The sequence below is a fragment of the Lates calcarifer genome, unplaced genomic scaffold (assembly GCF_001640805.2).
Source record: "Lates calcarifer isolate ASB-BC8 unplaced genomic scaffold, TLL_Latcal_v3 _unitig_2051_quiver_1925, whole genome shotgun sequence".
NCBI classification, from domain to species: Eukaryota; Metazoa; Chordata; class Actinopteri; family Centropomidae; genus Lates; species Lates calcarifer.
This window is the reverse complement of record NW_026115946.1, coordinates 5,937-24,950: the sequence shown is the minus strand read 5'-3', so window position 1 is coordinate 24,950 and position 19,014 is coordinate 5,937. Positions and strand designations below refer to the sequence as shown.

Sequence of the window (19,014 nt, the reverse complement as noted above, 5' to 3'; positions counted from 1 at the left end):
TGAGAAGGGCACCACTTTTACTTGGTGAGCAAATGTCTGTGTGGCCTGGAACTGGCACTGACAGTAACAAGTGAACAGGTGAAGTCACAACACAGGTAATAGAAACCTGCTCAAAAGGGAATATAATCAGTCAACTCAAGGTGAAATCTTGGAATCATCACCATTCAGAAGGTCAGATGCACCCAGCAGACTGAAGAAGACCTTTATTCACCTCCAATTTTCACTGTGATCATTCATTTCAAACGCCAAAATACACAGCAGAGCTGTTGTCATTAACCTGGACATTTGTTGATTTTACCTGGGAATGACTTTGGTTGCAGGTATAGGTGACCACAGAGAGGAGCACAATGTAGTTGAGGCATCTAACACAATATTTTCTAGTCATATGTTTGCAACAGCATGGCTGATTTGTTAACTGACCTCATCACAGACATGTTAGATTCAAGTCAAACAGCACAGAAATAAGTACACCACTCAACTGTTAACATTTATTTTGACATAGTACAGAATACAGCATGCACTCTGACTGGGACTTACACTTGTGATTTGTATCTGTACAGTACAATACAGTAGATTCAAGAGAATGACACTTTTGTCAAACAAGGCAGTAGTTTTGTATTCATCAGCAAGTTACAGACCTGTTCAACACAAGTTCACATTCATCAGGTTGAACATACTGCTGCATATTAATCACACTTTAACAGCACCCAACACAATACAAGACAAAAACCATCTGTAAATACTGTTAAAATCTGTAATCTGATTCCAATACAATACTCACATGTCAAGAATAACCATGCACAATAATAGTATTTTATTTTACATCAAATAAATAAAACCAAACAAAGACAAATGTGCAGTAAAAAGAATTTCATGGTATGTATGCAAGGTAAGTGAGGTATGCAATGTATGCATGGTAAATATATGCAATTCAACACAATAGGGTGAGATCAGTTAGTTCTCTAGCTATCTTTGGGTTTAATTCAGGTTTTTCTGTATCAACCTGGGGATGATCACCATGATAACCTATGCTGCACTGCTACCCTGCCTAGAATAGGTTCAGTTCAGAGGATTAGATCAAAGCTTGCCAACAATCAGACCAATCCAGTCACTGTCCATCTCTACAAATATCCTGACAGAGACACAAGTAGAGTTTATGATAAAGTGACACATAAGTAAACGAAACAGAGACATTTTTAGATATCAGTGGAATCACTTTGTTCCATGATAATGGCATGAGAGGTGGACTGAATGCTTTTTATGCAGCCACCTGTGCTCTCTAAACAAAAGCTTGGCCACCGTGAAAATTAAAAATGAACACTTAACACTTGAAGTATGGGTAGCCCTCTACTTTAGAATTTGTTAGACCTTAATTGAAGTAGCAGTAAGTAATGCAGGTGCTGTACCAGACTGGTACAGTGAAGAGGGAGCTGAGCCAGAAGGCAAAGCTGTCAATTTACCACTTGATTCAGGTTACAACTCTCACCCAAGATCATGAACTCTGGGTGGTGACCATAAGAATGAGATTGCGAATACAAGCTGAGCTTCATCCGTAAGGTGGCTGGGTTCACTCTTACAGACAGGGTAAGGAGTTCTGTTTGTTTTGGAATTAAGTGCTGGTGACAGATGACATTAAAACTTAACTCTTTGGCCACGATCACCAAGGTGTGTTTGAGAGAAAAAAGGAGCAGTAATTGATGGAGAAAATACCTTGCCAACTGCTCAGCATGGGGGTGTAAATATTTAGCTTTGGGATGGTTTGGCAGCCAGTGGCACATGAACAGTGCATGTATAGAGGGGAGAGTGAATTCTCCTGAATATCAGCAAATTCTGAATGCCCACAAGTAAGGCTGCGAGCAGCAACGAGCTGGTTTCCAGGCTTGACAAAGCCGAACAAAGTCACATCAGCTAGTTTAATTCTGTTTAAAGGAATGAGACAGATCACATCTTTGTTTCATTACACAATCTATACTGAGAAAAACTGTCCAAAACTGTCAACAAATTGTCCATGTAGTAAATGACATCTTACCTTGTCTACCATATAGCAAATAAATTGGTGAGCTCAATGATAAAATCTACTTCAGTGCATTTATTAATATTTCTGACTGGCTGAAGTTAATGACAGGCTTATGAAAGGAGAAGTTGTTTTTTGCCATGTTTCAGATGACTCAGATTGCAGGGTATGTTTTCACTTATACAGTTTTCACGACAGCATGACAGCATAATGGTGTATGTGCTCAGTGCTAGAGGTCCTAACTGAGTTTAATCAGGATTGCTTCAAGACAGCTTCAGTTCTAGCTTGCTGAGCCACACCCTTTGCCAAAGTTTTTCAATTGATGGCAGCCATGTATTTTTTATAGATCTTCGCCATTTATAACATAACTGTCTATGTCAGTACAGTAATATTTTATACCAAATGTGGTTTTGACAGATTCAGAATTCAAAAAGTCTATATCATATGACCATTCTTCACATTATAGAAAAAAATCCATCATAGTGGTGTTTAATGTCCAAGAGGCTTTTTGTAGAAAACACTGAGATGTACATCTGTGCCAAATCTCAAGTCATACGGACTGAAGAAAACAAGAAACAGGAAGTAAAGCATTCATTATTTCTTACGAGGTACCTTGTCGCCAAGCGGTACTTCATCCATCAGTTTCTACAAAGAGACCACAGAGTGATGTTAATTGCACCCTAACAAAATAAAATGGTATAGATCAAATGAAATGTATGTAACATATTAGTTCATACAGTGTGATATATAAAATATACACTGATCAGCCACACCATTAAAAAATAGTAACTGGTTCTAATGCTGTGGTTGATCAGTGTATAAATAAAATTCCTGAAATCCTCAAAGATAGTATTGTCTCACCCAATCAGAGTATGACAGATTTGACAGTGTTGGAACAAGAGCTTATTGAGATTCATCCTAAGAGAACATTAATGTCTGAATGAAATTTCATGACAATCCATTAACCAAAAGACACACACACACACACACACACACACACACACACACACACATACACACACACACACACACCTCGAGCAGTCTGCTGTAGTAGGTGAAGCCATCCTCTCCGTCCCTACGGGTGTCATCCACCTTGTACCTCCTGCAGGCCAGCAGCAGCTCGTTGGAGCTGTAGAGGGGGGCAGGGTCGATAGAGTGGCTGTTGATCAGGCTGACCAGATACTCCCGGTAATGCTTCCTGCACACCAGAACACCACCATATTAGCATGTTCACAGTATGACAGCTTCCTGCTAGTATGACAAAACTATGAACTGATCTGCATGACATGTTATGTTGTTACCTATTAAAGTAAATTTGTTTTCTTTTTACTACTTGGATCTTTTTTGTCATGTTGACAATCCTTTGGCTTGATAATTGCCATCAATCACTGACTGAACATCTCTCAGTCACTTGTATCTTTGAGTTTTTTGTTTGGTGCGTTGACAGCAACTTAACAGTGATTGAAAAACAACACAGAGGTGACTGGTAAACAGTGCTAGTGTTCAGAAGAGAAAGCAGCAGAGTTGTGAAAACAACATGACTCTGTTGTACTGTGGTGGAAATGAACTTTTTTTAAAACATGGAATTCATTAGTGACCAGCTAACTGGTACTTTCCATTGTTGAGACCTGGGGACACAGACTTGGTTACAGACGGCTTACTTATAACAGTCAAACAGGGCAAGAAACAGCAGTTTTAAGAGCAGTCAGTGAAATGAATGTGAAGGCATCTATAATGTTTTTTTGATTGTTAAATACCATCACCATAAGGTTGAGTACCTACTGACAGTAGCCCCCTGATTACAAATAAATAAACCCATTAGGTGGTAATTCTTTTGCTACTGTATTGTTGCCTCACACTTGATCTTGTTTTGAGGAAATACAGACATAGATATGTCAAACATTTTCCATATTACCTACTTTTCACTTCAGTCTAAATGGGTTATGTATTAGCATGCTAGTGTTTATTTTGTTAGTTGGTGCACTTATTCAGACCCTTAGCTGTTCAATCAGTGATGATACTGCTCACTGGAGCAGCTGCCATCACTGACTGAACAAACCTGCATTAAGTAATATTTACAAACAAAGCTATGGGTATGTTTCATACATTTTTGTCCCAAATCACACAGGTAAGTGGAGCACATTATTAAAGTCCCTGGAAAGATGGTTTTGTCAGCAAAAGGCAGGTGGAGAATGTGACTGAGGGATGCATGATCACCCAAATGATCACACAACAGTAAAGAACATGTGCACCTTAGGTATTCCCAGTGACTCAGGGTTTTAAGACACCTACTGCAGCATATATAACACGTTGCCTTGGTTGGAGATAGGAGGAAACAATACTGAATAAAGCCGTCATACTCGCAGAGTCCAGCATGTCCAGGTTGGGTCTGAGCTCCACAGGCTGAATCTGGCTGCTGCCCTCCCTCATCCTTCTGCTCTATCACTCCACACAGACCTGGAAAAACAGAGGGAAGATGAAGAAAGAGAAAAGTGGAGAAGGGGTAAAAGGGAACACACAAATATGATATACATCCTTTTTATGTTGTTGCTTACACAAATAATCCAAGCTCCACACTCTTTAGCTGAGGCTCAAGTGTTGCTGCAATGGTTAGAATGGAAACATCTACATCATAGGTGTCTGACTGATCTGATATGTTGCTAAAACTTAATAAACTTTCCAGTGCATGGCTAGCGCTCGTTAAACAGTATCTCACATAACAAGATTAAGTCGACAGCCATTCTAACAGCTTTGTTAAGCTGCACAGTAGTGTGTTGTATTTATAAAACAGATCCAGCAGGCCAGAGTGGCAGTTTGCATGTCATTGTAGTGAGTGTCTACAAGGTGTGCACTCTTCTCACTGCATATGCATTTAAGGGAGGATCACACAAGTTGATTTCATTCAGTCACACTGTGCGACTGTCAGCTTCACTGGGAAAATTCTCTACCTCTGAGGTCTGAACACAGCACTCATTGGATTTATTTTAATCACAAGAACAGTTGTATTTATGAGTAAATACTGATGATTATACACAAAAAATAAGCAATTAGGACATTATTAATTAACACACAGTCTGCTTATTGACATGCAAATAAATAGGGGATGGGGAGTTTTAGTTAAACTTGACCATCAATGAACAATAAAATACATTTATGTCAAAACACAGAATCCATAGACTCAACTGCAAAACCTAACCTTGACTCCTTTTCTCCCATCGACCTCCCCCAGCTCACATCAATTATTTCAGCATTTAAACCTTCAACTTGTTTCCTAGACCCCATCCCAACTAGGCTGCTTAAGGAAGCTCTGCCCTTAATTTGAAGTCCTGTATTAGATATGTTAAATCTGTCCTTGGTAACAGGTTATGTGCCACAGTCGTATAAAGTAGCTGTAATCAAACCTCTTCTAAAAAAGCCCACTCTAGATCCAGACATATGAGCCAATTACAGACCAATATCTAACCTCCCCTTCTTTCCAAAATCCTAGAGAAAGCAGCTGCAAAACAGTTGTGCGACTTTCTACAGGATAATAGTTTATTTGAGGTTTTTCAGTCAGGATTTAGGTTGTATCACAGCACAGAGACAGCACTTGTAAAAGTTACGAACGACCTCCTGATAGGATCAGACAACGGACTTGTTTCTGTACTTGTCTTGTTAGATCTCAGTGCTGCTTTTGATACGATTGACCATCACATTCTTTTACAGAGACTGGAGCACTTTATTGGTATTAAAGGAACTGCACTAAACTGGTTTAAGTCCTATCTATCTGATAGGCTTCAGTTTGTACATGTTAACTACTCCATGTACACAAAAGTTAGACATGGAGTTCCACAAGGGTCAGTGCTTGGACCAATCCTCTTCACTTTGTATATGCTTCCATTGGGCAATATTATCAGGAAACACTCTAAAAATTTCCATTGTTATGCAGATGATACACAGCTTTATCTGTCAATGGAGCCTGATGAAACCAATCAGCTAGCCAAACTCCAGGCTTGTCTTAGGGACATTAAAACCTGGATGACAAGCAATTTTTTAATATTGAACTCAGATAAAACTGAAGTCATTGTACTTGGTCCTGAACACACACATCAGAAAAAAATTTCTAGTGATGTAGTTCCACTAGACAGCATTGTCCTGGCTTCCAGCTCCACTGTAAAGAATCTGGGAGTCATCTTTGATCAGGATATGTCCTTTAACTCACATATAAAACAAACTTCTAGGACTGCCTTCTTTCACCTGCGTAATATCACCAAAATTAGACATTTTCTGTCTCAAAAAGATGCAGAAAAACTAGTCCATGCATTTGTTACTTCCAGGCTGGACTACTGTAATTCATTATTATCAGGCTGTCCCAACAAGTCTCTAAAGACTCTGCAGCTGATTCAAAATGCTGCAGCACGATTACTGACAGGAACTAGGAAAAGAGACCATATTTCTCCTGTGTTAGCCTCTCTGCATTGGCTCCCAGTCAAATCCAGAGTAGAATTCAAAATCCTCCTCCTCACTTACAAAGCCCTTAATGGTCAGGCTCCATCTCTCCTTAAAGATCTCATAGTCCCCTACAATCCCACTAGGACTCTGCACTCCCAGAATGCTGGTTTACTGGTGGTTCCCAGAGTTTCTAAGAGTCAAATGGGAGGCAGAGCCTTCAGTTATCAGGCTCCTCTACTGTGGAACCTTCTCCCAGTTTCGGTCCGGGAGGCAGACACCCTCTGTACCTTTAAGAGTTGGCTTAAAACTTTCCTCTTTGATAAAGCTTATAGGGTTGGCTCAGGCTTGAACCATCATGTTACTAACTCAATATCTTCCCTTTCCTGTAGTATTGTACTCTTCCGTCTCTCTCTCCTCTTCTGTCTCTTTCTGCAGGTATTTCTGCCTCTGGAGCTGTAGAGTCTGATCTGTGATGACAAGTCTCCTGCTGCTCCTACAACTCCGCTCAACACCTGCTGCTAGAATTAGAAGTTACTTATACTGCGATTAGTTTTATTGCTACATTAGCAGTTAACACTTCACTACTATCATTACTACTACTGTATTATTAGTATCACCTTACATTTTTTACATGGAATCTGCATTATGCTATGTTCTTCTCTCGCTATTCTCTACCTCCTCTCCCCCTCTTCCCCCCTCTCTCCTTCTCAACCCAACCAGCCTGATATGGCGCTATATAAATAAAATTGAATTGAATTGAATTGAAAATGACTACAGGCTGCAACTTAATGCTTTTTGTTTTGTTTAGATAATCTGTGGGTGTTTGGTTGCATTAATCTCAGTACTAACATCCATATTAACCATCTCCTCCTACTCTATCTGTCTGTCTGTCTCAGGTAGAGTCAATTGAGTGGACAAAACTGTATATTTTCCACATCTTTGTTTTGTCTTATTACATCACTTCTTGTCCTTTCTGTTTTCCATCAATGTGGTTATTGTCTAAAAATCATTAGATACATGCTAAATCCTATATTAGGCCTCTTGTAATTCCATGAAGCCCTTGTAAATCTGACACTCTGACACACAGTTTTTCACAGAGATTACAATACTATGTATGCCTTCCTTTGCTGCTATTCTGAATATGACTAATTATAAAAAATTGATGGATGCTTTTAAGTATAGCTTCTTGTGTACATGAAAAAATGTATAATAAATACACTCGGCAGTTTATTAGGTCCATCTAGCTAATACTGATTTCTGATAGGGATGCACTGATACCGATACCAGTATTGGGTCCGATACCCTTTTCCTGTACTCGTACTCGTAAAACTGTTCCGATACCACAGCCCGATACCACTTTATGGCAGCATGACGTTCAGTTGGGTGGTCAGGTGCTAAATGAGAGCTAGGAGGAGCAATGTCGGCAGTGTGGAGGTATTTCAAAGAGGATGATGGTGACTAAAGTAAAGTAGACGGCAAATTATGCTCTGATAAAACATCTAAAAAACCAACATCATGCCGAGTTCGAAGCGTTTGCTAATAATGGCAAACAGCAACAACCAACTTTGCAGCAAACTCTGGAGAAGAGAGAGAAGATGTTAAGAGACAACCCGCACGCAGTGAAAATAACAGAGGCTCTGACCCAGTACATTGCTCGTATCGGTATCGTATCGGTTTGAAAAAAGGTGGTATCGTTGCATCCCTAATTTCTGATGTTCAGGTTTTGTTCAAACTGTTTTAGAGAGGTGTTGATTCAACTGTATGATCATTTACATTTACATTTCATTTTAGTTTCTAGTGCTGTTGAACTGTACTGTGTTTTACTGAGAGGTGTTCTGAATATTTACATAAATGTAACAAAATATTTAAAAAAAGCTTGTCAGTAGACCACAATACAACTCAACAACAGCACAAACTATGACCTCAAAAATGAACATAAAGCTGAATGAACATCCTTCTAAAATCATTTGAACAAAAATGTACTAAATTATCATAACCTTTCTGAAGATAAAATTTATTGCAGAGCTGTTGTATTAGACTGTGTTAGTTTTAGTTGGGGAACTGAGTTTCCAAATAAAATTTAAAGCAAATGTTTACTTTAACATTAAAAAAGATGTGCATGGCCCACCTGTCTGTGTTCCAGGAGGGGGTTCAGTGTTGAAGGCCACTTCATTATTCTGGGAGTCACAAAGAAAAGAGGAAAACAGTGGTTAACCACACTGAGTTTTGTACAGTGGCCTTGAGGCAAAAACCACAAAATAGAAAATACAACATTTCACTAAATAATAAAAAATGGAAAAGGTAGGGACACCACTTCCTGTTAGTGAGTGGACAGAACCCAAGTTAAATCAGTGATACTATGCAGAAGTAAACTCCCACTGATATGTTGACTGGCCATGGACGTATAATAGGATGCTACAGTTCCGACCATTAATACCCTTGTCTTTATAGAAGTATGCAGTGGGGCGAGAAATTTTCTGGATGTAAAAGAACTACTCCTTTTTACCCCAGATATTCATTGTTGTGTCTTCTAAAATGCAATGCTTTGTCCAATGTTGGCCGACATAATTTTCCCACACGGACACATTTATCATAATGACTTGAATTTTCCCAAGCTACAACAGAATCATGCAAAACAAATCCACCATAAAAAGGAATTCCTCTGAACAGTTTCCAACTCCTTTTCTCAGCAGAAGGTTGGTTTGTTTCAGTGCTATGACTACCACAGCCTAAATTCCAATCACCTGTATTATACTGGGGTGTGCTCTGTGTGTGTGTGTATGTGTGTACCTGGAGTAAAGCCTGCAGTCTGGAAGGTTCCCAGTCTCTCAGATAGAAAAGACAGTCTCTGGGATGATGGGCATGTAGTCCAGACACACTGCACTCATCCACTGCACAGGTCTGATGGGAAGTCAGCAGAAGAAAAGACACCTATCAGACACCTGTTAATCACCTTCACAGTAACCTTAATATGTATCTGTGCCACATGTGTTTGAGGAATTTCATTGTTACTATGAGTTTTGTGTGTTTGGTCAGTTACGAATACACCGTCATTCCAGGTGGCACAGTAATGTTTCTTAATAAGTGTTAATGTTAAGAAAAGTATCTAAACTCAAACAATTTAAACATTTTTTGAAAGAAAAGAAAAACTGTTATTCTGTAAAGGTTTTCAGTTTGTATTTTCACAAAATGACAATTATTCAATATTATGTAATTATGAATTATAGCACTTCTAGTCCAGTCACCTACACTGAAAAAAGTGTGTTTCAGTAGTTGATAGTAGTTGCATAGTAGTAACATACCAAGCTCACAAAAACATCCCAAGACATACTGCAATGTGCTAGCAAAGGCCGAAGAAGACTGCAAGCTAGTAAACATGGATGTCAACAATGCTGGATTGCTGCTGACTTGCACTAATGTACATTGTGTCATATTATATCACATTATCACCATTGTGGAGTGTATTCTCAACACACAGTATAGCTATGGGCAATGTTCCCTCTAAGCTGTGTGCCTGCACAATCGCGCACTGCTCCCGCTTTCTCCGCGCACAGCAAAACTATGTAGCGCATAAAATGACAGTGTGCGACAGTGTGCATGTCTGATGTTGCTCACAGTGGTCCAAGCAATTTTCAGGGAATTTGTGTGTATGCTCAGACACATGAAAAATTAGGGGGAACATTGGCTATGGGTCTCTTCTTCTGTTTTCTCTTTCTATATACACACTACAGCCCAAAAGTTTAGACGCAACTTCAAGTTTCTGTTCACAATGCCTTTCTTTAAAACCAGTATGAGTTCTATGGATTTTGGGATGTATTTACTGCATGATCAGACTTTGCTTTCATTGAGAAGATTTACCTTTAGGTATACATTGATGTTACCATTGCTGAATAAATGTTAACAAAAGAAAAGAAGGGCTTAGTTTTAGTTTTTGAGAAGATTTGGAAGAGTCACAGCTTCAGTGCAAAAGTTAAAAAACAAATCACAGTTTGCATTATTTAGCTCTTTGGCTTTTGAGAGTTTGCATACAAAAATCCCAATAAATCTCAACTGTGTTCATATCTCTGACAAACTACCACAGAAATGGCTAGAAACAACTGAGTAAAGAAACAAGAGCACAGATTTGTACATTGAGGAAAGAAGGATACGCTGAAAGAGAAATTGCAAAACACCTAATGGTGTCCAACAAAGGAGTTCACTACACACTGAAGAGACTAGAAGAAACTGGAAGTTATAATGATAGAAAAAGGTCTGGAAGAAAGAGGGTTACTACAGAAGCAGAGGATAAACATCACTGTCACCAGTAAGAGAGATTGGCGAAAAACAGCACCACAAATAAGAGAGGAAATCAACATTACCAGGCCATGACCATTACTGTTTTCATTACTTCTCACTTCTCTTTTGATAATTACACCATGTTGAGGACTATAATGTGTGTCAGACTCACAGTGTGGAAAGGGTTGTTGCAGCCACTGCAGAACTGATAACGACACTGTGAGCAGCAGAAATGCATACAGCCTCCTTTAGACAGCGCATACTGGAAGCGGCAGTTAGGACAGGCTGGAGCGCAGGATGAGAGGACAGTGAGGATGTGAATGGTGAGACAGAGGAGGACAGAAAACAGAGTGAAAAGGGAGGCAGTGTCAGTGCATTAGGAAATGTATTTCCATTGAATGTACAACTACAACTACTAATTAATTCACTAAATAAATGTGTTTCAGTCCTGTGTCTCCTACGGGAAGGTCAAACTGAAGGCAAGCTGCCTCACTAGAAAGACTCATCACTAGCTGAGCATGTGCCAGGAGAGGATCAGAGGGCAGGAGAAATGACCTTTACATTTCACCCAGTGTTGCCAGATCAGATTGACAGTTTCCAGCCCAATCACATCTTAGAACCCGCCCAATCCAATAAAAACCAGCCCAAACCACGAAGTTGCCAGACATCCATGTAAACCTGTAAAATCATAACACACGCAATAGAAAACACTCGTAAGTATCCAGAGCTTCATATAGCATCAAATAACCATACATAAATGATAGATAAATAGGTTTAATTGCAACCAACAAGGGCGCAGTAAATCAACCACAGGCTACACAAATTGCAAGATGAACCTCTGGCATCCTAGCACCAGGCCCAGATTAGTAATAATGACAGCTGCACGTAAAGGCAGAGGAGCTTGTTAACTGATATATCGGTAGTTTCGTCCAGATAGAGAGAATATGGAGACTCTCCAACATCTTCCTTTAACTCCTCTCTGAAATGTGGTGCCAGAACAGATGTGATAACAGCTGTACACTTTGTTCTGTGCATTTTGAACGCTCCCATCTCCTCTTGGAGTATATCTGACAAGTCCTGAACAGCATTAATGGAAGTGTGGCAGGCAACGTGCTGAACTGACGTCACGGTTAAGTTGCCAAATGAAATGATGCCGATTGAAAAAAAGAAGATGCCGATTGAACAGCCAGCAACTACCTCAATTATTTATTTATTTGTTAAAGCTATTTATTTATTTATTTAAAAGAGAGAGAGGGAGAGGAAGAGAGGGAGAGAGAGAGAGAGAGAGAGAGAGAGAGAGAGAGAGAGAGAGAGAGAGAGAGAGAGAGAGAGAGAGAGGGAGTGAGAGTGCTGTTTTCACAATATTAAAAACCCGCCAAATGTGGACAAAAGCAGCCCAAATTTTATTCACCTGCCCAATGTATTTTTTCCCCGCCTGATGTAAACAAAAGTAGCCCAATTGGGCGGAAAACTGCCCAATCTGGCAACACTGATTTCACCTGAACACCACCTTCTCAACTTTATCTAATCTACACTATTAAAAAAACTGAACAAATTTGATAAGAAGAACAGTACTGCCATAGTGCCAGACCTGGGAAAACAATAAAAATACAATATAAAAACAATATAACTGATAAGAATGTCTCAGGAAAGCACATGCTTATAACCCATACATTTGCTTCTTTCATAATACTTTATTATTGCTAAAAACTGGCGTACAGAGCAGGTGTGCAGAAAATTCTCAAATGACTCACTCAATCACAACCTGCCTAAAACCTCTGTCTCTGTCTCTACCTCCTTTTCCTTTGTGTCTGTGTTGTGTGTTAGTTGTGGTTAGAGTTTGTCACTGTAGTGTTAGCAATAAATGTGTTTGCACCTCAGTTTGACTATGTATGAGCTTTCATTTACTTGCACCTAAGTCCCTTGACCTCCTCCGCATTAACAGTGTAATCTCTCTCCCAGTACGATCGTCTTCTGTTTGAAGGACTTTAAGAACCCAAATTCATTTCAAATTATTTCTGAGTTGAAAATAACAGAGTTTAATAAAGTTTGGTGTGGGGAGGTGCAGTGGTGGTGGTGTGCTGCCTTGAGAGTTTTCTTTTTAGATAAGAATATGGGGAAGAGGAAATTCTGTTGTCTACCAAACAGCTGATTACATGGTGTTTTGTTTTACATTCAGAAATCTATTATTAATACACCCTTACTGTATGCATGTGTGTGTGTGTGGAACTCACACACAAATGGGGACTCATTGTCATTGTGGGACCAGAATTGAGGGTATTGACTACTTTTTGAGGGTTAGGATTTGGTTTTATGGTTAGGGTAAGGCAAAGAATTCAGTTGTGATGGTTAAGGTTAGGGTAAGGGGCTAGGATAGCAAAACAAATGTGTGTGTGTGTGTATGTGTGTGTGTGTGTGTGTGTGTGTGTGTGTGTGTGTGTGTGTGTGTGTGTGTGTGTGTGTGTGTGTGTGCATATGCTCACTGATGCCGTTGTCTCTGAGGTATCCAGCCAGACCCTGTCTCTGATACTCTGGATCATTCTCTCTTTTCCATGACTGGTACTGTTCGCAGGACAGACCTGCATGCTGAGACTCCCACTGCAGAGATGATACAAAAACACATCTGTTCTGGACTTTTACCAATTTGGTAACCACCTGTACTGTACCTGCACCCAGGAAGTCAGTGTTTTTAAAAGGGCTAAAAGGGAGCTAAAGGGAAATACAGTTAGTGTGTTTTTTCAGTTAAGAAAACTGGCTCTTCATTAATAAGTTATTAGTCCAATTAAAATTTTAAGAGAGTGGTCACTCATACTTTTATGTTGAAATGTAAACGCAAACACAAGGCTTACACTTAATGTCAGAAGGATAAAGACATATAAAAAGACAAAGAGTGAGAAGAAGACTCTGACTTTGGTCATTTGTCATTAATATTACAAAGATTAGTTCAGATTAATGGGGACACATACTTGTGTCAGGTATAATGGAAAGTCCAAAGCCCTGAAAGCAAATTAGTCAGTAATGAGTTGAGTGCACAGAGGTGTATTTGGGGTGATTTTGATCATTTGTTTAGTCCATACCCCACAGTCTATAGTCTATATCTTTAGTCTAAATCCCACAAGTGGGATAAATAAAGTATATCTTATCTTATCTTATACCTTTGGTGACTGGGGGGAGAAGAGAAGACAAGCACAAACAACATCACTTGTGATGACCAAAGAGAGAGAAAACAAGACAACGCAGGGCGACAGAATACTTACAGGCTTTTTACACTGAGCACAGAAACTGTTGCGACACTGAAAACAGGAAACCTTCAGCTGGTCTCCATCATAGATAAACCCATATGAACACTGTGAAGAGGGGAGAAGAAGAGGAGGAGAGGAGAGGAAACAGTCAAAAAGAGTATTATTATTGAATACAAAATCATTTAGCTACAATGAATTTTCAAGAAAAATAAATTTGAATATAAAAAATAAACTTAATATTATAAGTAATGTTAACATTTTCAGGTCTAGAAAATTGCTCCTTGCGTTTAGGTGAGTTGTGCTGCTTTAAAGAAAATGCTTTACTACACTGACTGCACACAAATAAAATAAGACCAACGGACCAACATGTCCAGTATCACTGAATCTCCTTGGGGTACTATTTTAATTGTACAGTGTAATGACAAGCACAAAATGTAGGCCTGGGGCATAAAAGGGCTGGCTGAAGGAGAATATAGATCAGAGGGTGTGGTGAGTCAAGAAATTCTTCAGGAAATCAGTTAACTGGTACAATGACAATAGAAATACATCATGAAAAAATTGTTTGTTGAAGCATGACTGCATAACATAATGTCTATTCAATCTTAATTTTGCTTGGTCTCATATTTTAAAGTGTCCCATCATATCATAAAATGTGACAAAGTAGTGCTGGTATTGTGATGCATTTCAAGAATAAAATATAAAACGCATTCTAGTGTCATTTGCACACGATTTAAGACAAGTGGACAACTGCACCACATTTAACCACATTAAACATTGATTTTATGGTAAATGGGCTGTACTTATATAGCGCTTTTCTATTCTTTTTCGACCACTCAAAGCGCTTCACACTACAGATCACATTCACACAGCACTTGTTCTATACAATTTGCTTTCTAACACAGACACAGATCCGATGACACACATCGGAGGCATTTTGGGGTTCAGTATCTTGCCCAAGGACTATGTGGACTGGAGGAGCCGGGAATCAAACCACCGACCACACTGACCTTCTGATTGGTGGTGATTGCCGCTCTACCTCCTGAGCCACAGCCACCCCTGAGATTCTAGATGCCAATTTAAACACTTCTACTAGTTGGAGAATGTTAAGCAAAATAAAACAACAGATACAGCGTCTCGAGATAACTTCTGTTGTGAATTGGTGCTATATAAATAAAATTTGACTTGACTTGACATGGTGGTGTGCCAGAAACAGATGTGGTTCTGAGATGTTTATTCTTGAGGCAGTCTAGTAGTAGTCTTTAAGCACTGTCTTAAAAAGTACACATTTTTTTGGTCTCCATAACTTTAGATGACAAAGCCAAGACTGACCCATAGTGTACTCACATGACAACACCAGAGGAACTTGGGATCCTTGATTAGAGCCTGCTCTGTCAGTTTCTTATGGAACAGCTCATAGACCTCTGGCTCCAGGCACTCTCTCAGCTGAAGCATGCAATACAACACACAGTTTTATATAACCTTGCTCTGCTGGAGTGTACAGTAAACTGCTCCACAAAGGAGGCATGGCCTGCAGACAGTCCTCAACAGTGGATGGTGCAAATACATTTTTATGAATTAACACACAGTGTGGTTAGCGCCTGAGAGGGCAAGCAGTCACTATGTCACAAACCACAACCTATATCTCACAAGGACACACTGAATTTTGCTTTGCCACTTTGTGGTATGAGGAGGTACCAGTGTTGGTGAATAGATCATCCTGACACTGTTGGATTGGTGTTCCTTCCTTGGTTCACCTGCTTCCCTACCTGGATGTCCAGAGTGGAGAAGTAGCTGTTGAGGTGTTCAGGGTCGTTAATGTTGGGTTCCCAGCAGACCGGACACACCATGTCCCTGATGTGTTTGTCCCTTACAGCGATAGTGAAGTGCTGCTGGAAACAACCACAGCATACTGAACACTGACACGATGTCAGAGACTGCATCTGAGAGAGAAGGGAGAATGGGACAGTAGGAAATGACTGAGGATATCCTGAAGTGCTGCAAAACTCATGGAAACATTCATGCCTCAGTACCTTGCTGTGGGGGAAGACAGACAGACAGATGGGACACTCTTTAGCAAGCACTCTCTTGATAAACTCCCTGTCATGGGACTCTCGTACAGCCTGCACAACATCCTCCAGCGAGTAGGGGGCACTGTGCTCCAGAAGCAGCGACAGTGCCAGCTCACAACGACCCCAGCTAGGAAGATCGTACACTGCTAGTAACCTCCTACATATCCGCTGGAAGAGAAGAAAGGAATAATACAGACAATAGATTACGTATCCACACCAGCCTGATTTATACACTGCACAACATTCTCTTTAAGGTTCAAACAAAATGTTGTTGCTCATGTAGTACAGTGCAACATCTGACAGCTTTTTAAGAACAATGTGCTACAAACAATATAATAAAACTATTTCCAAAATGAGCAAAACAGGTACAAACATCACAAAGTCTTAAAATAAAGATTAAGCACTCAGCACAGTGGCAGCGTACTCAGTTGTAGACTGCACAAGACATTTATGTACACATCATAGTAAAGACTTGACAAATAAATGGTAGCTTACAGATTCCATTCACTGCAGTGGATTTTAAGGCACAGAGGCTTAAAGTGATGTGTGTATGGTTGTGGCATTATCTGTGGGGTGGGCTGAGGAAACCAGCTGCTGCAGACTGCTTGGAGGCTCCGGTGCTTCCTGCTAGATGGTAGGAGGATGAGGACGCTGAGGTTAGGGTGGGTGGGGTCCTTCAAAATGCTGAGGGTCCTGTGGGTCTACCCTGCATCATAGGCGTGTTGTGAGGGGTGGGGGGGGGGGGTCAGTGCCCATCCCAGACAGTGATGCAGGTGGTCAAGGTGGCCTCTGTAGAAAATGCTGAGGATAGCTGAGGGGAGGCTTACCTTCTACAGCATCCTCAGCAGAGCAGCAAGCAGACTAGAGGCAGTCAAGTGTGATGGGATGGCTGGACTTAGTGTGCCGCAGGACTAGCCTCTACAAGCACTTCATGATAATAGGTGTGTGTGCTATTGTGTGGTAGTCATTCAGACAGAACAGACTTTTTAGACACCAAAACAATCAAGGTTGATTTGGAGCATATGGGGATGCTTGGCCTAAGGATGTTGAAGATGGCTGCAAGGACACTTGCCAGTTGTCCAGTACATGCCCTGATGGAAAAGCTGTTTGCAGTCATTGTTTGCAGCGGTGTGGTCAGAGAAGCAGGCTTGGAATCCCTGGGCTGGCAGGAAACAAGAAGGGTACTCTTGGAAACATCATTAAGACAGCAGAGGGCTGGAAATCCAAAACTGTGATGTAAAAAACACCAAACAAGCTTCAGAGAGCTGAGGGGCACAGCAGGGGAACTTTCACATAATGTGTGCTCATTTGATCCATTGTTAATATAAAATATTATTTAGTGCAAATAAAATATAAAGGTACTGGGTCCTTTAACCCAGACTTCCACACAATGGAAGATTGACACAAAATCCTAAAAGAGAAAACAGTACTTTTTATCATCCCATTCTTATTTTTTTGTGGTTTAAGTTCTCCCAGACCTCTTTGTGGAAATCTTAGAGGTTTATGACCAAAACATCTCTAACTGTCTTTTCCTGCTCCAACCCCCTGACCTTAATGTGGACAAATCTATGCTTTACCATGACATTAAGGGGCAGGATGAACTACTGAGGAGTTTCTGAATTTCTAAATATCTGATAACCTGATAAGAGAATTTAAATGGCTTTCCAGTGTTGGGCCTCTCACCTGTTTGTCAGGGTGATGGATGTCTACAGGAGGCTCAGGCTTGTCACTCCAAATGCGGTTGTGGAAGGGCTCCAGAAGGGGTCGCTGCAGCAGGGCCAGGGCCCCTCTCACCTCGCCACCACTCTGTCTCAAAACATCATGGCAGCGAGCCTCATCACTGAAGCCTAATGCACACAGCTCCTTTACCTGAAAGAGCAGAGTGAGGAAAAGTAACAATCTAGTAGCACCTCCAGACAAAAAGGAGGCTGGTGGAATATTACTGTACATCACTTTACATTTCATGGAGGTATATCTGTCACCTTGGCAAGTCTGTCTCTCAGTGCTTGTCTGGCAGCTCTCTCAGTGTCACCCCCTGCTGTCAGCCAGGCTTGCTTGGCCTCTGCTCTGGACAGCTGGACCACGCTTTCAGTTTTTACAGGGTACACCCCTTTCCCAGCATCCTCAGTGGGAGTGTCACATGACCTGTTCTGTGTTAAAGGACAGTCAATCATTAACAGACAACATGACAGTGACAGTCAGAGGAACATAAAGGCATGATTTGTCAGGATTAAAAAGACTTTGATTTGTACTGAGAGAAGCATACTTACCATGTGCTCTGTTGTGCTCTTGTCAGAAACAGACTTAAGGGAGGATGTTGCCACCAATATCCTGATCTGGTCTAACAGCAGAGGAAGCTCTGTCTTTAACCACTTGCAGGGTAGGATGCTGCTGTCCCCAGCTACTCTCATGCTTGTGTACACCTCCTCTGGACTAACTCCTTTCTTCTCCCCATCCTGCACAGACATGAAGGTCAGATACACTAGAATACAGACAACCAATCTAGTCTAGATCTCTGGAAATGAAATGAAGTTGACTTGCTCTTATTAACTGAATCAGCTTAAGCCCCTCCTCCTTCATCAGTCTCTGCCTCCAGGAGTCAAGGTCTTCAGGGGCGGGCTCTTTGGGTTTGATTGGCAGGGCAGGGACCCTTCTGACAGGAGAGGGAGGGCGGAGCTTCACAGGCAGGGGTGCAGGCTCTGGACGAGCCAGGTCACACATCTCACACACTGTAGCAGGAGAGTAGTTCAGATAGGTACAGAACTGACACACCCACTGGAGAGAGAGGGAGAGAAAGAGATAGACATATCAATGGACAGGCAGGCAGAGAGAGAATGAGACAGAGAAACAGAGAGAGTCATAAACTATACAAAAGTTTCAAAAATACCTGTAAATGGTTGTGTTCACACCCTGAGCTATGGTCAATGTCAGTAGCATCTAAAGTCATCTAAAGTAATTAACAGCCGTCATCAAGATATTCCTC

The 19,014-nt window shown here is 40.7% G+C and overlaps 1 protein-coding gene across 1 annotated transcript; it reads right to left on the bottom strand.

The window, feature by feature from the left end:
- Positions 1–2,326: 2,326 nt before the first annotated feature.
- LOC108891897 (E3 ubiquitin-protein ligase RNF31) lies at positions 2,327–18,806 on the bottom strand (the record flags this gene model as incomplete). Its single annotated transcript, XM_018689246.1, has 15 exons — positions 2,327–2,659; positions 3,047–3,212; positions 4,375–4,471; positions 8,574–8,622; positions 9,236–9,346; positions 10,893–11,005; positions 13,204–13,318; positions 13,978–14,067; positions 15,307–15,405; positions 15,729–15,902; positions 15,993–16,199; positions 17,715–17,900; positions 18,014–18,181; positions 18,302–18,487; positions 18,573–18,806. Coding segments are annotated over 15 exons (2,046 nt in total), but the record flags the coding sequence as incomplete, so codon positions are not given.
- Between the last annotated feature and the right edge of the window lie 208 nt (positions 18,807–19,014).